At 37.3% G+C, this 24218-nt stretch overlaps 1 protein-coding gene across 5 annotated transcripts in view; it reads right to left on the bottom strand.

Annotated features, from left to right (window-relative positions):
• LOC149157005 (uncharacterized) overlaps positions 1-24218 on the bottom strand; it is a 407149-nt gene that overhangs the window by 223591 nt on the left and 159340 nt on the right. For 3 of the 5 annotated variants that reach the window (XM_089445506.1, XM_089445505.1, XM_089445503.1), the window contains one exon: positions 10064-10199. In XM_089445506.1, the coding sequence (XP_089301632.1) occupies positions 10064-10199 (136 nt within the window). The remainder of the gene's footprint in view (positions 1-10063; positions 10200-24218) is intronic. The other 2 variants (XM_089445507.1, XM_089445504.1) reach the window with 1 other exon arrangement.

The raw sequence follows: 24218 nt of genomic DNA, 5'->3' as shown, positions 1-24218 counted from the left end.
TCCTAAAAATGTATGCATCACTCAAACAAAATCTTGACTTGACATGCTATGTTTTTACTATCTTATGTTAATGCTTAGAGGGTGATATTAATGACAAAGATCCCCATACAGATACAAAGATAATGACAAAGATACCTCTGGATATTAATACTTAGAGGGTGATATTAATGACAAAGATCCTGATTTTCCAACAAGACTAAAAATTTAGACATTTCTCGTGGTGGCAAAGAGGCCCAAGCATAAGCAAAAAATAATAGATTTACTTGTGTTTTCTAGTTTCTAGTAGTTTTTATAACTATTGACTCTTTCATATTTATTATGATATTTTTTTAAACAATATATGACAATTTAAGTTTGAAGTTGGCATTTATAACTCATTAGTAATGAATTATGAATATGATGCTTCATGAAAGATGAAAGTTGTTTCATTTCATTTCATTTTATAGCATTTTATAACATTTCATTTCATGTTAGATACTATTTGTTGTAATGGTTACACTTAGCTTACAAGTACAACTTTGGCAATCAATGACGATAAATGTTATATATTGAATTTTGAAAGCTTGAAACTTTAAGATTGATGAATCATGAGATTCAATACGTTGTATGTTACTGTGTTACTAACTTGTGGATGTGGTTGATGAAGATTATAACTTCTAGATGATTGTTGTTATATGGTTCAATCTATGTTTTTTTTATGTTTGTTATATCTAATTCATCATTCTACATGTTTTTGTTGACATATATGTATCAAAATATAAAAAATATAATATATATATATATATATATATATATATATATATATAAAAACCGCTCCGGGATTCGCTCCCAAACTGGGAGCTTCTGAAAATGTCGCCCCCACTCCGTGCTTTCACTCTCGCCCCCAAGTAACACTAGCAAATTTTTACTATGGAACTATTAGTGTGTTTAGACCACTTAGATGTGATTTTAGGGCATTTAATTCAATGCTATGAAATGAATACGACAGCTGAAGATAAACAGTGACAAGTTGAGGGTTTAGAGAGCAAACCCTAGGCCCAAGGCCTTGTCGCACACTTGCCCAAGTTGCCAAAAAAATTCCAAAGCACTTGGCACCTAAGAACATGAACTTAGTGTCAATTTCTCTGCAAAACTCACCAAGAATTAGCCTCAAAAAAAAAAATCAGAAATCACACACAAATAGAAAAAAGGGAAGATAGGCAAAATAAGGGCCAAAGGAGGGAAATCAAGGCCTAGAAAGCTTGACGTCTTGGATAGGGAGGCCCTAATTGGTTGTCATGGGCCCCACAAAAGCCACAACTTGGGGCAAGGAGGCCGTGTAGGCCTACCGCAAGCCCTTAGAGGTTGTGGCTTGGAGGGAAGGGGGGAAAGGAGAGGAAGGAGGGTCGAAAAGGGAGGATGGAGGGTTGAGCGAGGGGGAGAAGCATAGGACGGAGGAGGAAAAGGGAGGCTGAAGGCAGGGGAGGACCCTCTAGGGCCACGACAAGGGTTAAGAGGGGACGCCGAGAGCCTTAAGGCTTATGTCCAGCCCTACAACAGCTCAAAAAGGATAACAAAGGGGCAGAGAAGGAAGGTTGAGGCCATTTAGGGCTTGCTGCCAGCCTCTGGAGGGCTTGGAAAAGTGGTGCGGGCCCTAAAAGGGCTAGTGCTAGGCCAAGGAAGGTTGACGTTGGCCTTGGAGGAGGTCGTTGGGCCAAGAGGGCCCTAAAAAAATGAAACCCTTGCTCCAAAAAATCAATTTGCTTCAGATTTGCAATTTACTGCAAATTTTCTTCAGTAGTTGGCCCTACAAAAATTTTGGAGACTAGATCTTACCCTCAAGGGCCTAGATCTAGCTCTAATCCAGCTCTTCTCACTTGATTTCACTTGCACAAATGAATTTACAAATACCCAAAACCCCAATATATACAAAATTCTCAAAACCCCAATTAGAAAAAATAATTTACAAAATATATTATACAAATTTATTTACAAAATGTACAAATATACAATGCTTTTAAAAGAGATTTTGAGAAATATTTAGAAGATTTTTTATAAATGGCTAGATGTACTTTGGAAAATAAATGCAAGCTACAGCCTTAGCGAAGTTAGATAAACCATAAAAATATTTGAAGTCCAAACAAGGTCAACCTACGTCCACAGTTTGTGAACTTGGAGCCCAAAGACTGGGGAACCTGCAAACACTATATAATTTTTCACATATAAACCGTTAGAACAACAATGAATCAGATCATCTAAGATAAACCCAAAACTTATCAATAGATTGTTCCTATCATCTACAATGAAATAACGATTTAATTAAAATTTAAACACAATATAGGAATGCTTGTATTGGGAAAATACCACAAATCAACGAAAAATAGACACCATGAACTGTACCCCAAAGTCTTTACTATGATTGAAAAAAACATTCCCAACAGGACAGTAGCGTTACATCAGCTTTTCTGCAGAATTACATTAACCAAAACATCAGATGGCTTGAGACATAAATGACGGCTAGTTGGCTTGATCCCTATCAAAATAATCTCGACCGTTGATAAATCCTTAATGATCTTTTAATCTCTGCCATTGAAAATATTTATGTTGAGGAATTTTCGAATTTCTCATTAAACCTATTTTTTAATAGCTCAAAATTAATTATTTTGAGCTAATTTCCTCAAAAAGTTAACTATGACTTCACCACCAAGGCCCAAGAGTCCATTTTTTCTTGAAATTTATAATATTCCCTTGGTGTAGGACCTTCAATAATTAATTTCTTTGATACCCACGAATTTTTCCATTTGGAGAATTAAATTTCTCTAGGACTCTAATTCTGACTCTAATTAATTAATTTTTTGGCTTAGGATTAATTTAATTTTTGCCAGAAAAATTAATTAATTGACACATGAGAAAATTAAATATTTTTCGACCCTCGAATATTTTAGACATTGTGTCTAAGTACTGTAGGAATTTACAAGGTAAGTTCCTCAGACAGAACACCAAAGGACACCGCTCACAAACAGATCACAGATCAATACACCAGTATTTTTGACGTGGTTAAAACCTTCAAGGAGGGAAACAGTCAACGGCCTGAGCCAACGCGGCCACTTCAGGCAATTTATTAATAAAAGAATGAAAATTTACATAAGCTTCTCTCATGGACGGTTACCCTACAAATGACCATCCATGCTCTTTAAATAGAGATCATGGACCAATCGGGTGCTAAGCCACGGATCAAGTGTCGGTAATACCGAGGAGAGAATGAACCGTCGGATAACTACATATCGTGACCGTCGGATTGTAAGTTACAAAATGTACATAGTAAAGAAACACACTTTACCTAACTCTATACTAGACCAAGTTATACTTAACTATTTCCTATGTGTTGGAATATCCTAACATCCCCCCTTAAGAACAACTTGGGATAGGATTGAAGGATTTACAAATATGACACAATAGGAGAAGGAAGGAGGCACTAGAGCCTATCACCCCTTAGTGACAACTTCCTGAACTCCAACCATAAATCGAAGTTTAGTAAACTTCGCCTCTGTGAGAGCCTTTGTAAAGATGTCTGCAACTTGATCATCTGTTGAACAATATTGCACTTCAAGAACATGGTCGTGAATGAGCTTTCTGATGAATTGCATGTGCAGTTCAATGTGTTTGCTGCGCTGATGTTGGACTGGATCTTTGCATAGTTGAATGGCACTTTGATTATCACACCAAAGTGTAGTCGGAGGTTGCTGCTGAAAGCCAAACTCTGACAGGATCTGACGAAGCCACAAGGCTACCTTACTAGCTTCTACGGCACCACGATACTCTGCTTCTGCTGAAGAAAGAGAAATGGCACCTTATTTCTTGCAAGCCCATGTAATAGGTCCTGAACCAAGAGTGAACACATAACCTGCAGTAGACTTCCGATTATCAGGGTCACCAGCCCAATCGGAATCAGTGAAACCAGCCAATAGAGGAGATGCTTCGGCACTGTAATGAATCCCAAACTGAACTGTACCTCGAACATAACGAAGTATTCTTTTAGCTGCTTTCCAATGACTTTCATGTGGGTTTTGCATAAACCGAGCAACAAGGCCAACGGCAAAGGAAAGGTCAGGACGAGTATGGGTTAGATACAAAAGTTTTCCTACAAGTTGACGGTATAAGGTAGCATCAACTTCAGGGGAAGTGCAAGTGACTGAAAGTTTGACTCCAGACTGAAAGGGAGAAGGGGTTGGCTTACAGTCTTCCATGTGAAAATGGCGTAGAAGATCACAGGCATACTTGGACTGGGAAAGGGAAATACCTTCCTTGGATTGCAAGACTTGAAGACCAAGAAAATAATGCAAGTGTCCTAAGTCTGTCATTTCAAACTTCTTTTTAAGGCTGGATTTCACATGGTTTATAAGGTTGGGATCACTACCAGTGAGGATAAGATCATCAACATAAAGAACAAGAATGATAAGAGACTTGCCCACTTTCTTGGTGTAGACAGTATTGTCAGAATGACACCTAGAAAAGCCAGATTCTAAAAGAAAGCTATCCATTTTGGCATACCAAGCCCGAGGAGCTTGCTTGAGACCATAAAGGGATTTCTTAAGCCGACATACAAGGCTGGAGTCTGTTTGTATAAAGCCAATAGGTTGTCCCATATAGATTTTTTCATGCAAGTCCCCATGCAAGAAGGGAGATTTAACATCCATCTGATGGACTTCCCATTTGAAAGAGGCAACAAGGGAAAGAACAAGGCGGACAGAGTTCATTTTGGCAACAGGGGAGAAGGTTTCAGTATAGTCAATGCCTTCAACTTGTGAAAAACCCTTAGCAACAAGACGAGCTTTATGTTTATCAACGTTCCCATCTGGTCCATACTTGGTTCTGTAAACCCATTTGCATCTAACAAGTTTTCGTCCCTTTGGTAGAGGAACAAGATCCCATGTATCATTTTCCAATAATGAACAATATTCTTCATTCATAGCTACGTCCCAATCTGGATGGCCTGAAGCTTCTGCAAAGGTGTCAGGATCATAATTCGTTGAAGCTTGAGCCAGTAAAGAAGAGGCTCTATCGAACTGAGAACGTGTACGTCGCTGATCTGTAGGATCACCGGCAAGATCACCTGCTGCATCCCGAGTAGCACGGACCCATTTTGGAAGCTGAGGAGCTGAAGGAGGATCTTGAGAAGGTGGGGGAGGATTGTCATCCTCGCTTTCATCATCTGAAGAAGAAATATTTTCAAAAGTAGAAGAGATAGGGAGAGATGGCACATCCGTCGAACTAGGCTCGTAGGCCGATATATTTTCAGCAAACTTTACATCTCTTCTAATGATAACATTTTTGGACTTAAGTGGAATAAGTCTATATCCTTTGACATCTTCAGAATATCCAACAAAAATACATTTTTCACTCTTAGGTTCTAAAGCTTTATGTTTCTCATCTGGAATATGGGCCCATGCTTCACTTCCAAAAACACGAAAGTGACTTATATCTGGTTTAATTGAGCTCCATTCTTCTTCTGGAGTGATATTCTTTAAAACCTTAGTAGGAGTGCGATCTATTATGTAATTTTCACAGTTAATTGCTTCTGCCCAAAAATTAAGACCAAGTCCTTTAGATTGAAGCATACAATTAGCCATTTCCTTTATGGTGCGATTCTTCCCTTCAGCTACACCATTTTGTTGTGGAGTATATGGAACAATATGTTGCATTTGAATTCCATTCTCAGTGCAAAAGTTGATGAATTTGTTGTTAACATATTCTCTGCCATTATCAAATCTTAGCTTAAGAATTTGATGTCTAGATTGTTTTTCAACAAAGGCCTTAAAGGCCAAGAACATGTTAAATACTTCACTCTTGAGTTTTAAGAAGTGTACCCAAGTGCGTCTGGAGAAATCATCAATGAAAGTTAAGAAATACTTGTAGCCAGAGAATGAAACAACTAGAAGTGGACCACATAAATCACTATGCACAAGCTGTAAAGGGGCTGAGACGTGCCAAGAGGCACGTTTTTCAAAACTATCCCGATGATGTTTTCCGAGTACACATCCGGAACAAACACCATCTCTGCAAGATACCATTGGAAGACCTGTCACCATATTTTCTTTACATAGATTCTGAAGGGAGCGATAGTTTAAGTGACCAAATCGCTCATGCCAAAGTTTGCTCACTTCATCGTTATGAGCAACAAATACCGAGGGAAGATTTGATGACCCAAAGTTGTGAAACTTATACAACCTTGTAGAATCATCAGCAATGCCAGTAGCTAAAATCTGTCTAGGATCTCTTAGGTCCTTAATTACAACATCGTGAGGTGAAAATTCAACGATTTTACCTTCACCTGAATGAGTTATCTGATATACAGATAGAAGGTTGCAGGATAAGGTTGGAACACATAATACATCATTAAATTGACCATTGTCTATATGAACAGTTCCAGTCCCTACAACACTAAGAGATCTATCATCACCAACATATATATTTTTGGTGTTACAATCATTTAAAGAAGAAAACATGGCTTTGTTTTTGGCCATGTGATAAGAAGCTCCAGAATCAATGAGCCACTCATGAGAATGAGAAGAAGAAGATACATTTAGTGCATAGCCAGACCGAGATGCTTGACAACCACATGCAGAAAGTGCTATTCCTGAAGATGAAGTTGAAGTTGAAGAGTGCTCCAAATGGATGTTATGCTTCTTCATTGCTGCTTCCAAGGCTTCCATCTTCTTAAAGCATTTGGATTTTAAGTGGCCATCTCGATTACAAAAGTTGCAATGTCTATCAATCTTCTTCCCTTTGTTTTTATTTGTCTTATCATTTTGTTGAAATGATTTTTCATTTTGAGGCTGAAATTGCTTAGGACCCTTGTTTGGTTCAGGACCATTCCTTTTAGGATACAACTTCTTAGGATTCTTTGAATTTGGTTGTTGCTGGGCAGCTAACGCTTTCTTAGAAGAGTTTCCAAGATTAAGAAGACCAAGGTGTAAGAGTTTTTCGTGTTCTCTTATTAAAGAATCACAAAAGTAATCAAAGGAAGGGGACTTGTAGGCTTGTCCTTGAGAAATGAAGGCTTCTCTTGTAGAATGGAAGGTGGAAACAAACACAGAATAGGCTGGTCCCAACTTAGTAAGAATGGAATAGATAAGGCTACTATCTTCTTTCTTAACCTTAACACCTTCCAAGAGAAGTCTAAGGGTCTTGAACTTAGAGAAAAAATCTTCAATGCAAGAAAAATTATTGGGGTCCAATGTAAACAACTCATTTTCGAGTTGATGGGCTTTAAGTTCATTTTTAATTCCAAAAACTTTAGTAATCTGTTTCATTGTTTCATCAGGAGTATCAAGTTCTGCAATATGGAATCTAAGATCTGGAGAAATAGACATCCTTATCAACCCTCGTGTTTGATCTTGCCTATTTTCACATTTAGCTGCCTTATCTTCATCTTTCGGTTTGGTTTCTTGGCCTGAGACTATTCTGTAGAGACCTTTACTTCTAAGTAAATCCACAATGTAGGACCAACATTGGAAGTAGTTGGTGCTGTCAAGAATAACTTGGCATGGACTTTCCATTTTAACAGAAACTGAAGCTATAGATGCTGAAACTAAGTGTTCCAATGGAAAGATCTCGAAAAATTAGGTTGGTTCAAAAAAAACGGCTCTGAAAACGGCTTCCGGATGAAGAAGTTATGGCTTTTTGAAGAAAAGTTGATGAAGATGCCGACGAAGTGCGGGAATGTGCGGAAATGAATGATAATGTTAAAAAAAAAATCAGCCCCCTTTCCAAACTTAATCTAATTAGCTCAACAAAAAGAAAACTTGAACTCAAGACCTCTACTCTCATAAAGTAGCTTTGGACCAAGTGAACTAAACTAAAAGTTTAGTAATTTTTGGAAAAGAGGAACGAGGTTTTTTTGTTTTAGGCGTTGAAGCTTTAGGCTGCGTGCTTACTTTGAGAAAGCTCTTTTTCCCTACAAAACAAAAAACACAAAACCCAACACGGACATACAAAAAATAACGAACCTTACGGCTCGAAGTTAGCTTTAGCCGGAAACTAAATATTTTCCTCAATGTTTCTGATTTTCCGAGATCACACTAAGGCGCAGCGGAAAAGAGCATACGCATGAGAAAAATCCTTCCTTTCCGTTTCTGATTTGCTCAGATCGCACAGAGTCGCGGGGCAAAGAGCATACGCAGAAATGAAAGGTATAGATCCAGTAATTAAAAAAAGCTAAATAAACCGAAATAAACAAAGAGAAAATAATTGTAAACTGCAAATAAACACTGTATACCTCCAGATCTTAAAAATGACGTAGCTAGGGCTACCAGAAACCTTTTCGCGTGAAACGAAAGGGGTTCCTCATTGGAACAGATGCTACTAACACAATAGAGCAGTCCTCTCGGCCTGAAAGTAGTCAGAAACAGTAGATCTAGGAAACGACAGTTGGATGCAGTTCTACCGGCTTCAGATTTGGATCACCAACGGACGCGGCCCTCAAATAGCTCTGATACCATGTAGGAATTTACAGGATAAGTTCCTCAGACAGAACACCAAAGGACACCGCTCACAAACAGATCGCAGATCAATACACCAGTGTTTTTGACGTGGTTAAAATACTCAAAGAAGGAAACAGTCCACGGCCTGAGCCAACGCGGCCACTTCAGGCAATTTATTAATAAAAGAATGAAAATTTACATAAGCTTCTCTCATGGAAGGTTACCCTACAAATGACCCTCCATGCTCTTTAAATAGAGATCATGGATCAATCGGGTGTTAAGCCATGGATCAAGTGTCGGTAATTCCGAGGAGAGAATGAACTGTCGGATCACTACATGTCGTGACCGTCGGATCACTACATAGCGTGACCGTCGGATTGTAAGTTACAAAATGTACATAGTAAAGAAACACACTTTACCTAACTCTATACTAGACCAAGTTATACTTAACTATTTCCTATGTGTCGGACTATCCTAACAAGTATAAGGGACCATGCACTAAAATATTTTTTACATAAAATAATTAAACCCTCAAAGGGGGAACACCTGTTTAGTATAGACCCTCAAATTACACACCCAATTCTGCGACACAACATAATCTAGTAGACCAAGTAATTTGTAATAAAATAATTTAGTCAATTAACTCAAATTATTCCCAAATCACTTTTATGTAAAACTCAACTAAAACGCAAGACTCACCTAAGACTTTGACGAAGAATTCCACCCTAGCTTTCAGGTGAGGCTGGAGGGAAAAACTCTGCTGACCATCTGTGTTTAGAAACACAAATGAATCAGTGAGACGAAAAACCTCCTAAGATCAAACTCTTGCCAAAATAATAAGTTTACTTAAGTTGTTACATGCATAAACGGTCTTACTAACATCATTTACATTGCAAATTTGTAGAGTGGGTTTACAAAGACTCAATAAACTAATGATTGATGATCTAATCCTTTGAAAAAATCTTGGCATATCTGCTTCCTTGAAACTTTGACAAAAAGCGTGCAACAGGAGCAATATCAATGCCTTTTCTTTCACCAACTTTGCAAGTCATCATTGACCTAGTACAATATCTAAAATTCTGATCAGATAACCTCTTTTATAATTTCTATTTGTAAAGCTTAAACATAGATATTAGAATTTTGTTGAGCTTGAAAAAGTCCTTATAGATATTTATGTTGTCCCAAATAGAATAAAGTCATGTCTAGGACCATTTTTCATAATATATCATATTATATACCAGTATCTGTACTTTTTTGTTTTAACTCAGAGTTTATTTGATATTATATTTCCAATATTTTGTAAACATATCCAGTTTATTACCTAATGAGTGAAATGTAGAGACTAAACAGCCCAAACGTCTACATGAAAAAAAACCAACAATCTAAACGGAGACTCTTGAACCAAAAATAGATATAATTCTGTAAAACCATAGCACGCAATAGTGAAAAAGAAAATTCTATAAAGCAATACTCTACAAAGGAAAATATAAATTACTCTAAGGGAGAGTGTCATAAACATAATTACCTTGTAAAAATATGAAAATAAAACATAGCATGATCATTATTGCTCAATATAAAGAAGACAGGCTCACTGAATGTACCTTAGCATGTGATCAAGCCAAAAACAAGCCAATAATAGCCCAATTGCAGCTGACGATCCAAGACAATATATATGAAGTTTGGATTTCCACAGCAGTCCAGCTATAGCCAACATGAAAACCACAACTGCAACAAAATCTAAATAATCAAAAGTCAATATCCCGTTCTTCAACCCTCTGTCTTATATTAATATGTAACTATTATCATTATGAAACCACTCACATGACATTTGCAATTTTGCAGTAACAAGAGAGAGATTGCACTGTTTCGCAGCATTTCTATTACTCATTGATTAATACTAGCATATACCCACATTAAACCCAAACCAATTAAATGCCAAGAGGAATAGAAAAACTGGAGGTGCAAACCTCAATGTTTTTTCATTCCTTTTGGTACTTCATCGATCTGGATATAATATTTATCTATGCTAGTTTATTACAGTAGTTTTTAAATATGGTAAGATAAACAAAAAATTCAGCTTTGTTATGTTATTGTAATTAAAAGAAAATAGATGCCAACTCTTTTTTTCATTTTTTAGCATCACACGAATGGGTGGGGATGCAAACCAACAAAGATCTCCTCCCGGGCTGTAGAGAACCTCGTTTCTCCTGGCACAGGAATTTGTTGAAGGTAAAGCAGTGGTCATTTAATGACCTAAGACTCGAGGGTCAATACTTGGATCATTCAAGTCATTGTCTATTTAATAGTATTGTAAATATTCTGCTACGAAAAGGTCCAAAACCCCAACAAGACACTGCACCTGGAAGGGATTGAAATACAATAAGGGTTGTAGAAGAATTGAAAGAATTCTCTTTGGCATAAAATTTGGATTTAAAAGCACTAACAGATTGAATAATAAACTTGCAAGTGACTAGAAAGAATGGTTTGTCAGAGATTTACTCCAAAAAGAGAAGAAAATAATCTACCTCTCTCATATAGAGCCCTAAACACAAACAAGCAATAATGCAATTAGTATCGACAGAATGGATTAAGCAAATAATGTTAATTTTAAAAGGTTGGAAAGCCTAGGAAGCAGAATACTTAAACAATTTTCTACTTATACTCTGTAGGGTCACTCAAGCAGCACGAAGAAAACTGTATCTCGAGGAAAGAAAGGCAGAATGGTGTTGACTAGACTTGAACAACTTGAGAATAGATCTTTGTGGCATAATAATCAAGAATGCAATGTATAATGATGCCATCCAGAACAATCATTGTGGCAACTTCCACACTTGATATGGTCCAGTACAATGTTCACAATACCTACTTAATGACATAATTGGATGATTAACAAATATTAACTAAACCTTCCTTAATGACCTTACTAAATCCAAACAACTACATCATATTACATCCACCCCAACGGGGTGCTGCTCAAGAGGCAAAGTGACCTACCCATACCACCACCCATCACCATTCATGGAAATTACATGGTGGTAGAGAGTGGCATGTGATAGGAAAAACATGTAGGTGGGAGGGGGCATATGGCCCAAGCTGGAGTAAAACAACACAATAGAGCAGAAATTGAAGAATAGACACTGTAGGGGTATTGTGACTGGAATGAAGGTTCTAGAACTTGTTTTTGGGGGGTATTGTGACTGTAATAAAGGATCTAGAACTTGTTTGTGGGGAGACTAACCCTTGCTCTATAATGATATTGCTTGTACACAAAGAAAGTCCATATCTACTAACAGAATGATGAGTAGAGAGCTCATTCATGTCTTGTTTCTCTACATGATTGAACACCCTAGACATATAATCGCTTCTCCCATAGCTTCTAGATTATCCAGTAGACAAGGAGACACAATGGAGGAGACCTAGAAGGCACCCAAGCAACTAAGGAAACAAGAGAACATGGAGTACAAGGTCCCCATTACGATATACAAAGCCAACCGACTCAAGGATGAGGAGGGAGAGTTGTTGGGGAGGTCTCATTTCTTGGCTGAAAACACCACCTCAAAAGAAGTCACACAGGAGGCACCTCCAATTTGTAGAAGTTGTCCTCTGGCTCATAAGATAAGATAATCATATTAATGTCCAACAAATGACCACAAAAGCAGGTCAATTGGATTGTTGAGTACAATGATATCAATACAAAGCAGGACTACTAAAAAACCTCCTATACAAAGAACAAGAGGTAAAGTAGAAACATGAAATCTATGTGTGAAAACATGAGAAAACCCTTGTATCCAAGTGCAAAAAGCCACAATGGGAGGGAGATTGTTGGTCCCTATAATACTAGTGATTACCCCATTACTATTGTAGTTGTATCCCTTATTAATATTGTTGTGCCCCTATTGTCCCCATATTTTTATTACTGTGCCCCATAGAATCCCTCTATTGTTATTTTTGTGGTTTTATATTATTATTGTTAGGTCGGCTGGGTTATATTGTGACTCCTTAGACTCCTATATATAGAAAGGAGGTTTTGTCATTTGAATCATCGAAGAATTGTTCATTTATGTAATGTAAATGAGGTTGCCCCCTCGAAGAGGCTGAATTCTAAGGCGTTGATCTATCTTTTCTATCTTTTTCTAAGCTGGTTTCATAACATTTGGTATCAGAGCTTTGGATTCTAGGGTTTCGCTGCTCCAAATAGGTCATCGTGGCATTTTCGCTATAACTTTTTTTCTGTGACGTTTCAGAAGCTAAAAAAAAAACCCATTTGAGAAGAGATCACGCTGAACCTCGGGTCCGAATTTCAAAGCTTTTCGCGCTATATTTGCGGAGATATGATCTAAGGAAGTTGGTCTTTTTGAAGACTCCTGAATTACATTCCAAACAAATGACCTGGGGAAAATCATCATAACTTTCTCTCTGAGCATCGGATTGAAATTTCGTAAGAAGGTACAGAAAGAGGACGGACTGTAGTTTCTTGTATATATTTTTCAGAGCCAAAGGTCGAAACAGTGACTCGTGGCACGTCGTACAAGTTCGCTCTACTGAACTAGTCTATAATCAGGTCACTGTGGGAGATTTCGCATAACACTTCCTTGGAGAATCCAATTTGGATAAGACTGGTGGCATTGGAAAGAGGACACAGAGAGCTACTACAGGTCGCAATTTCAGAACTGGATGATCTAAAAGTACAGAGATACATCAAAGGAAATATCGAACTCCTACAAACTGAAAAAAGGTGTGTAGATTTTTAAATTTTTGCTTAAGCTTGGTTTGAAAATTTATTTTGAAGGAATTCAAAGGGCATAGTAGAGCATTATTATTGGTAACTAATGCTCCGAGAAAAGAAAATGTAAACACCTAGTAAGCAACCTGAAAGCTCTAGCATGACTCATGAATAAGAGGAAGAAATGCTACATGTATATCAAAATTACAAGACCAAGTGCAACAAATGTCACTCTCACAAAAGCTAACAGAAGCTAAGATAAATGGCGTGGAATCTAAGATAAAGGGCGTGGAAGCTAAGATGGATGATTTGAAGATAGATTTGAAAAGAGACATGGCAGATTTGAAGACAAACATGGCAGATTTGAAGACAGATTTGACAAATTTTCTACAAGAAATACTTACTAATGGTGAAAAGGTAGTAAAAGAAACTCATGATGCGAACAAAAGAAATGTTAATCATGATTTCATAGACTCTAATGTGGATCGAAGACCCACCATATTCCAAAAATCGATATGAAGAAGTTTGATGGCAAGGATCTCACAACATGGATATTACAGATGGAGCAATTTTTCTTTCTCAATAATGTGCAAAACACACAAAAGATACGTATTGCAACTTTATATTTGGAATCAAATCAGTTTGTATGGTATCAATGGGTTTGGTCTTGTAAACAAATTATCACTTGGGCAATTTTTACGGAAGAATTGACAGCACATTATGAGGATACAAAAAGCAACACTTTTTTTAGCCAATTGATAAGTCTCAAACAAAAGGGTTCAATAATGGAGCACATTGAAGAGTTCCAAAAATTGAACATAAGGGTAAAAATATTCTAGAGGAGCATAGGATTGATGTGTTCATAGAGACTTTAAAGGATAATATCCAACATGATGTTCGCCTTTGGGAACCTGATTCATTAGAGAAAGCATTTAGATTAGCAAGAAAAATGGGAAAGCAAAATTATGGCAACTAGGAAGCATACCACTCACAACTATAAAGGTGGAAGTGTTGTTGCCCCTAGTCTTCCACAACCTATAAGGTTGACACCACAACAATTGGAAGAAAAAAGAGCAAAAGGGCTTTGTTACAGTTGTGATAGCAAATACACTAAGGGTCATAAGTGTGCTGAAAATAAATTATTCTACATAGATTGTGAAGAGGAAGAAGAAAATGAGCAAGAAAGGTCAAAAGAAGAGGATATACTCCAGGAACAAACCCTAGATAAAGAAGAAATGAATTCGACCATATCTTGTAATGCATTAGCGGGAATTACCACTCCTCAAACCATCAAGATAGAAGGACAAATCAAGAAAACAAAGGTAATAGTGTTGATTGATTCAGGAAATACCCACAATTTTATTCATTGTAAGGTAGCAAAAGAATTGAATTGCTTCTTATATCTAGCACCAGAGTGTCAAGTGATGGTTGCAAATGGAGGAACAATAAATTGCTCTGGAAAGTGTCATAATATCAAACTATCCATGGGAAAATATGTATTGAATAGCCCAATGCTTTCCATTCCAATGGGAGGTGCTGATGTTGTACTAGGAGTCCAATGGCTACAATCCTTGGGTACAATAGCCTTTAATTTTCAAGAACTTTTTATGAAATTTTATGTGGAAGGAAAGGAAGTTGAATTAAAGGGTATTGCAGGGAAACCGGGAAAGATAATTAGCTCTAACAGTGTGACAAATCTTCTAAAAAAGGAACAAAGATGTGTAATTGCACAATTATGTTCGCTAGAGGTTTCCACATTGGAATCATCTATTTCTCCAGATCTCCAAAAAGTCTTGAACAATCATTCCAAGGTATTTGAGACTCCCAAAGGTCTCCCACCTATTCGTGATCATGATCATGCTATTCATCTGATTCCAGGAAGTGTTCCTCCAAACATCAAGCCATACAGATATCCCTATGCCCAAAAGAGTGAAATTGAATGTATGGTTGCAAAAATGCTAGAGGCTGGTATAATTCAACCGAGTCAAAGTTCTTTCTCTGCTCCAGTAGTATTGGTGCACAAGAAGGATGGATCATGGCGCATGTGTCCAGATTATAAGGAGCTCAACAAGCTCACTATTAAATATAAGTTTTCCATTCCTGTCATTGATGAATTACTGGATGAATTGCATGGATCAATTTACTTCACCAAGTTGGATCTTCGTTCAGGATATCATCAAATCAGAATGAAGACTGAAGACATTCCAAAAACAGCATTTAGAACTCATGAGGGTCATTATGAATTTTTGGTCATGCCTTTTGGCCTTACCAATGCACTTTCAACATTTCAAGGTTTGATGAATTCCATTTTCAAACCATTTCTTAGAAAATTTGTGTTAGTACTTTTTGACGATATACTAATCTACAGCAAGTCTTGGAAGGATCATGTTGAACATGTTGACAAGGTGCTACAACTATTGGAGGAGAAACAATTATATGCAACAAGATCCAAATGTTTCTTTGGAGTACAAGAGGTGGAATATCTGGGTCATATTGTATCTCATGAAGGAGTTAAGGTAGACCCTAGCAAAATTAAAGCTATTAAGGAATGGAAAATCCCCACATCCATAAAGCATCTACGAGGATTTCTCGGGTTGACAAGGTATTATCGCAAGTTTGTTAAGAATTATGGGAGAATAGCAGCACCTCTAACAACATTATTGAAAAAAGATGCATTTTCATGGACTCCAGAAGCAACAAAGGCCTTCGAACATCTTAAAGAGGTAATGTGCCAAGCACCGGTCTTAGCTACACCAAACTTCACAAAAACCTTTATTGTGGAATGTGATGCTTCAGGAAATGGAATTGGTGTTGTTTTAATGCGAGATGAAAGACCCATCGCTTTTGAAAGTCATCCAATCAAAGGAAAGTTTTCACACAAAGCTATTTATGAGAAGGAAATGTTGGCAATACTCCATGCACTTAAGAAATGGCGACCCTACCTAATTGGAAGACACTTCAAGGTAAAAACGGATCATGATAGCCTTAAATACTTTTTAGAACAAAAATTATCCTCTGAAGAGCAACAAAAGTGGGTCACAAAGATGTTGGGTTATGACTTTGAAATCATCTACAAAAAAGTGTAGCAAAATTTGGTGGCAGATGCACTCTCAAGAAAGGATGAAGATGTGGAAGCATTGTTGTGCGCCATTTCTATTATCCAACCAGATTGGATAAACGAAGCAAGGACGAATGGAAGAATGACGAAGAAGTGTGGGCACTTATTTGAAAGTTACAACAAGATTCCAGTACGTCTGATACATTTAGCTGGCAAAATGATTTGTTATGGTACAAAGATCACTTATACCTCTATAAGAATTCCCAACTAAAACAAAAGATTCTTATGGAATTGCACACTTCTCCCTTAGGAGGGCACTCAGGGATTTTAAAAACTTACCACAAGGTTAAGAAGGAATTTTTTTGGGATGGCCTTAAATCGGATATCAAAAGTTTGTGGCGAAATGTTTGGTTTGCCAACAAAATAAAGTTGAAACAATTAAGACACCGGGTCTATTACAACCTTTATCCATTCCAAGCCAACGTTGGGAGGAGGTTTCAATGGATTTTATCACAGGTTTACCCAAGTCTGAGGGAAAGAGTGTCATCATGGTGGTAGTTGACAGACTTACCAAGTATGCACACTTTTGTGCATTATCACATCCATTTAAAGCCAGTACAGTTTCTACTGCATTTATGGAAACAATTCAAAAGCTACATGGAAACCCAAAGATTTTTCAAAACCGTTTTTGAAAACCGGTTACCGGTCTAACCGGCCGGTTAGCAAGGGCGCCGGTCTAAACCGGCAAAAAAACCCGGTTCAATCGCCCATTTCACTAAAATTTGCCCTAAACCGGTGCTAACCGGCCGGTTTAGGACGGAACCGGCCGGTTTTGTATCAAACCGGCCGGTTTAGGACGGAACTGGCCGGTTTTGTATCAAACCGGTCGGTTCCGTCCTAAACCAACCGGTTAGAGGCATGCCCACCGTGTAATGCAAAAAGTGTATGCGGACTGTGTTTTAGGGGTTTTGGGGGGAAACTAAGGGTGTTTTCCCTCCAAAAACACCCTCTCCAAGCCTTTAAGAGGCCCCTCTCACTCTCATTTGTCTCACACAACTGTTTTGGAGTGTTTGTGAGTGTTTGTGAGCTTGGAGAGTGTTGAGTTTTTGGCATTTGCTGAAGTAGTCATCTTGGAGTTGGAGTTGGAGCTATTTTGGAGATAGTGTGTAGCTGTCAGTGGAGTTGCCATCTTCAAGAGGAGGCTAAGGAAGCTAGTTTGCATTTCCAGGTAAGGATTTGCACTTGAAAATTCCTTATTTGACTGTTGTCCATGAATTAATTTTTTTTTATGTGTTATAAACTTCTCACTTCTATGATCTACCATCCAGGGAGTCATCATGCCTCCAAAAGCCAGAGATACTGCATGGGCTCATTGTGATATGATTGATGGCAAAATGATCTGCAAATATTGCCAAAAATCCATTCAAGGAGGGGGTATTAACAGGTTCAAGCAACACTTGGCTGGGATAGGAGGCCATGTAAAGCCATGTGGAGCACCAAATGAAATAATAGGGCATATTAGGGCAGAATACCTTCAGAAGTTTGAGACTCAAGTCACTGAACCAATAGAGAAGTTTGTGACTGCAAAGTTTGGGAGTCGAGACTCAACCAACTGAGTTTGATCATGATGACTGAGACTCATGAGAAGTTTCAACTTCAAGTGATAATGTTGATCACTATTATAGTATTACTATTATCATATATGTAGAGTCTAGAGTCTAGACTGAAGTCTTGTAGTAGGCCACTGGCCCCATAGTTTGTAGGCTTTGTTTTTGCACTCTAGAGGCCATTTAGAGCCTCATTGCTTATGTATTTTGTTGATGATATGTATTGCACTCGGTGCCATTTTGATATATTCACCTTTACATGGTATATAAATGAGCAATCTTTGCATATTTTGTCTCTATTGGCTTGGAATCATGCTTTTAAATCTTAAAAATAGTTTTTTTCATTAAAAAATAATTATTTAATGTATTTTTCTAAAACCGGTTCATTTAGACCAAACCAATCCCGGTTAGACCGGTTCCGGTCGGTAAACCGGTTCATTAGGTGGATCGGTCCGGTCACCGGTTCCGGTTTTAAAAACATTGCACAGATCCCATTTTCATTGGAAATTTTTGGACAAAATTATTTTCTTGTCTTGGTACTCAGTTAGCTCATAGCTCATCTTATCATCCTCAATTTGATGGGCAAACTAAGATAGTAAACAAATGTTTGGAAGGATATCTTCGTTGCTTTGTATCTGATAAACAGACACAATGGGTCAAATGGTTGCCTCTGGCTGAATGGTGGTATAACACTTCCTTCCATACAGCAACAAAAATGACCCCATTTATGGCACTTTATGGCTATCAGCCACCATCCATCACATCATATTTAAGAGAAAATTCTAAGGTTCAAGCAATGGAACATCACATCGAACATCAACAACAAGTCCTCCAACTCTTAAAGGATAACCTCGTGTTGGCACACAATAGAATGAAACAATAGGCAAATCAACATCGCAACGAAAGAAGTTTTGATGTAGGTGATTGGGTATTCCTACGGCTACAACCATATAAGCAAATGTCCCTCAAGCAAGCTAAGAAGGATAATAAATTATCACCAAAGTATTATGGTCTGTACAAGGTGTTGCAAAAGATTGGTACTATGGCATACAAATTGGAGCTTCCTGTAGCTTCTCGATTGCACCCAGTTTTCCATGTTTCATGTTTAAAGAAGGTTATAGGCGACAAGCTCCCAATTCAAACAATATGCCAAAACTTGACGAGGAAGGAAAAATTGTATTGGAACCAGAAGCAGTCACAAAAACAAGAACTCGACAGCTACGAAATTGATCAATTTCGGAGTATCTTATCAAGTGGAAGAACTTATCCGTTGAAGATTCCACATGGGAGGATGAGAATTTTATACATAAGCATCCAGAACTACTCAAGCGTTGAGGACAACACTTTTTTGAAGGAGAGGCGCATGTTGGGTCCCTATAATACTAGTGATTACCCCATTACTATTGTAGTTGTATCCCTTATTAATATTGTTGTGCCCCTATTGTCCCCATATTGTTATTACTGTGCCCCATAGAATCCCTCTATTATTATTTTTGTGGCTTTATATTATTATTGTTAGGTCGGTTGGGTTATATTGTGACTCCTTAGACTCCTATATATAGAAAGGAGGTTTTGTCATTTGAATCATCGAAGAATTGTTAATTTATGTAATGTAAAGGAGGTTGCCCCCTCGAAGAGACTGAATTCTAAGGCGTTGATCTATCTTTTCTATCTTTTTCTTGAGTTGGTTTCATAACAGAGATGTGCAAAGGGAAACGATCTAGGAATTGGGCCATGATCCACTAGTTCTACCTCTCTTAACATTTCAGGCCAAATGAAGAAAACTCAAGATAGGATGATTCCCTAAAGAAGAGCAAGGGGAAAATTTGGACCCTCTGCTTGTTGGAAAATGTAACTAGGTTCAGTGTTCATTAAATTTATTTGAGTCATCATGTAATGTACTTGTCAAAAGAATAAAGAAAAGAATTATTATTATTATTATTATGACTTACTAAAGCATGGGTTTCATGCTTGGGTCATCATGTTTTAGTTCAAAGTCCCCATTGAGGACTTCTAGGATTTATTCTGAGTTAATAGAGTCATTGTACTTTTAAAGAGACCCTTCTTGGGCTTTTGAATCATGTAAAAAGGTTAAGTATTGAGTCAAATATGAATTATGTTGCCTCCACACGAAGTCGGCCTTAAGATAATCAAGTCGGCCTCAAAGAGGGTTATTCGACCTCACCAAAGGACTATAAATGAAGCAGTTCAAATTCCATTTGAAACACTCTCACAACAAGCTAGTTCGATATCTCTTGAAGCTAGGAAAAAGTGCGAAGTGGAGGAAAGAAGGAGAAAGAAGTGTGAGTTTAGTCTAAGATAAGGAAGAAAAATTAAAATTTTGGTGCATCTATCTCTCTCTCTCGTGCCCTAGTTTGGAAGATCAAAGTTCTCTAGTTGATATCGTAGCCTATTGTTGCATATAGTTGCTACTATAGGTCGAAGTTGTTGGTGCTGGAAGCTGCTAACTCAAGAAGTTGTATTGGGCCAAGATCGAAGTTTCTGAGTGAAGATCGAAGTCTTTCAGTCAAGATCAAAGTCTCCAAAGCGAGGTGGAAGTTGTTGGGTTGAAGAAAGTACTGTTACTACTGTTGTTGCTGTCAAGTCAAGTAGGATCATTTGCAAGAGCAGAAGAAGGCTGACTTGGTGTGGAGGAAACTTTGTGTCAAGGTCTAGAGTCTTGGAATATCTCATAAAAACTACTGAAGGAAGAATTACTGACTGGGTTTTCCCCTAGAGAGGGGTTTTGCCCTGGTTGTGAGCCTATTTGTGGTGTCCAATGATTTATGTGCTATTGCTTTGGCAATTGCTTGATGAACTAAAAGAAAGAAGATATAAAAAAACATAATAAGAAATCAAGAACATCACAAGTAATTATCAAGTATAAGAAAATATTTTTTCCTTTCTGATTTTATAACATGGCATCAGAGCTTTGGTGAAGAAAGAAGCTAAAGGCAGTCTCAAGCACTTGATCAAGGAATCATTCAAAGGATTATTTCAAGGAAGAAGTATACTATATTCAAGGAAGATGTCTAACAAAATCAAGGGAGAGAACAAACTTGAAGGAGCCTCAAACTACAGATCTTGGAAAAAGAGGATTGACCTCATCCTTGAAAAGAACAAGGTACTAGACTTGCTGAAAGGAAAAGTAAAGAAGCCTACAGAAGACTCCAGTGATGCTAATAAAGTGAAGTTCAAAGATTTGGAATTAGTGGCCATGAACCTAATGGTAGAAGGAATAAAGGACAATCTTGTCCCATTCATAACTAACATTGACCATGCTCAAGAAATGTATGAGGCCTTGTCAAAGTTACTCGCTATTAAGAACATTGGTCAAGTAGAAAGCCTGAAGAATGAACTAAGGACCACAAAGATGACTAAAGAAGATACAGTGGCCTCCTTCTTTGTGAAGATAGCAATAATCAAAGAAGATCTTTTGGCCATAGATGAAATTGTTCCAGACAAAGAACTTGTGATCACTGTTATACTAGCATTGCCACCTACTTGGGGTGCATTTGCTGCAGGGCTCAAAAGTTGGAAGGAACCTCCCACTTTTGAATAATTATGGACCGCTCGCAGTCAAGAAGAATTAAGAATTTCATTAGTTGCCAACCCTGAAAGAGTGTCAAATGCCTATGCTGCTCAACACAGAGGAAACTTCAAGAAATGACCAAAGAGGAAGGTTGACATGTCCAAAGTAGAATGTTATCAATGTCACAAGAAGGGTCACTACAGGAGTGACTGTCCCGACAATCCAAGAAAAAAGAGATCAAGCCAATGTTGTTGAAGAAGAAGACCTAAAGAAAGCCAAACCTGAAGAATCTGGTATAAGGGACTTACACTACTAAGCCCTTTGCTTCTAGTCTTAGATATTCTATTTTTTTATTTTCGATGTTTAGAATTTATAGGTTTTAACATATTTTTGGAAAAGACATTTTCTCTTGGTTTTATAATTTATAGGTATCCCTTAAGTTTTGGAGGGATCCCTCAACATCTCCCAATGATAAGTATCTCATTTCCTTTCAGTTTTTGGTTTCATGTGCTCATTTAAGTTTTGATTATATTAAATACTAATCACCATTCTCTCTCTATTGTCTTGATTAGGGAAAGATTATCCTCAAGGAGTATGAAAGAGAGCCTCCCAAGACAAGGTTTGTCAAGAAACAAAGGCATGTCTTAAAACTACAAAACATTGATTTATTTATAATAAATGTTCATCCATTTAACAATCTATTACTAACATCGTTATGTCTAGCTATATTGAATCTTAATGATTCTTGTTTTGGGTGATTCATCACTTGATAAATTGACCCCCTCCTCATATTCTTAATTGATCTTATAGAACCCTAGACAGGTTCTCTAGAAAACCCTACCTAAGGGTTTGATAATGTTAATATCTGCAACCCTAAAATTGCTTAGGATTATTGGCAAATGTTATTTGAAGTTTTTGTTGATGATGTCAGTTTTTCGGATTTCGATATGATCATGAAAACATAACTTATTAGAGTTGAAATGATGTTGTCTAAAATCTCGAACCTTTTAAGTTTTGATATAGTAGGATTCTCTTTGCTATGTTATGAAACCCTAGATCTTTAGGGTTTAGTTGGGTCTATAAGAAAATTCCTTGTTAGGTATTCAAAGGCCTACGAATGAAACCCTAGGTTTATATATGTGTCAATGTAGTTGAAACCTTAGCTTGGTCTAGGTCAGTATATGTCTAATATGTTGCATGACTTATGATATCCCTATGCATGATGATGAATTCCTAGATATATGTGTTGACCTAATTATTAATGGTCATAAGTCTTAGGGTTTAATATAAGTCCTTGTCTGAGTTTGATATTCTAGGATGATGCTGAAATGAGAAAATATAGGGTTTGTAGCTAACCCTAGTGGATGCTAGTCATGTTGTTGATTGAAGATGTAATTGGCTCTTGGTTGTTAAAAGGTTATATATGAAATCTAGGGTTAGTATGAAATCTTAGTAGGAAGTCTAACATATCAATTATGAAAGTTGTTAAATACTTTGTAGATATATATGTGTTTGAATTGTTTCTAGGGTTTGCAATATGTTGTAGTAAGGTACATCATACCATTGATAGAAACATTGAAACCCTAAATGTAATGAAAGGTGTTATGAAATAAGTCTTGATGAAATAGTCTAGGGTTTATGACAAAGTCCCTAGCAAAATTATGTATCTCTTGTTTGGGTATCTGATATATATAAAGTTGAAATGCTTTCGTGATTCTGATATGACTAACTTCATGCTTCTATAGATTTGGTTGTACTTGTTATCTAAGTTGTGCAGGTGCATAATCTTCAAGATGGTGAAGACAATCACTAGTAAAGTCGATGTGAATGATAATAATAATGATAACTTTGATGAGATGGATGGAAGCCACTAAAGATTCTCCGATGTCGAAAAGAAGAAGATATCTCCCTAAGATTAAGAGGGGGCCTGGATAGAGAAAATCTCCCTTTTTGAGAGGGAGAGCATAGTTTTGATTGGAAAATGAAGTTTGAAGGATATGTTGTTGTATGAAAAGAAAAGTATGAAAGATTCAATTGATGGGCCTATCGTGTTTGAAAAGAAACATCAGGAAAACCCTGAAGGTTTGTGTTTATTTATGAATATGTGAAAGTATATTATTGATTGGGGTTGTTTTTGTACAGGTGAATCTCTCGAAGATTTTGATAGCATGTTGGTTACCAATCAGTTTGATTGGGAGAGATTTGTTGTCCTTGATCTGCTAGATCAAGGAGTGTTGAGGCTTTGTGAGTAAAACATTTCCTGGGAGGACATCTAGTCGGCACTTTGTGTTGATGTCTAGGTCTTGTTGACCACTGGAGTGGCACTTGATGATTATATGAAAACTTCATGCCCAAGGATGATCCAAAGAGCACTTGTACCATTAGATATCATCAGTCAACAGAGTTTTTTAACTCTATTTCTATCTTTTCATCATCTTTCTTGTACCCAGTTTCCACACCCTGCGGGGAATTATAATAAGTGATACTAGTAATGATGAGTTTTGAGTTTGTATCAGGCCTAGGATGTTGGGACTCAATCAGCAAACGAGTACACCTTGGAGTGTTTTTTTATCTGGTTAATTATCCCTTACTTTTCAGAGGCGGATAATTTTCTAAGTTTTTTCACTCACATTTTACGCCAAAGTCGGGGTGATGGTTTGAAGGTTGAGCCCCTAACACATCTTAGTGTCTAGAGTCTATGTATATTACCATACTAGATCACACAAAAAATTTCGGTGGAATTTGGTTAGGTCTAGGTAGTCATTTTTTATTTTTTTAGATTTCCCACGGGTCAAAAATTGCAATAAAAATTGTACTTGTAATGTAATAAATGATG

The sequence above is a fragment of the Pinus tabuliformis genome, chromosome 9 (genome assembly GCF_031772625.1).
Source record: "Pinus tabuliformis cultivar Carrire ecotype Pingquan chromosome 9, CPIR1, whole genome shotgun sequence".
NCBI classification, from domain to species: domain Eukaryota; kingdom Viridiplantae; phylum Streptophyta; class Pinopsida; order Pinales; family Pinaceae; genus Pinus; species Pinus tabuliformis.
Note: the sequence above shows the minus strand (reverse complement) of the source record. Positions and strands in the feature narration are given on the sequence as shown.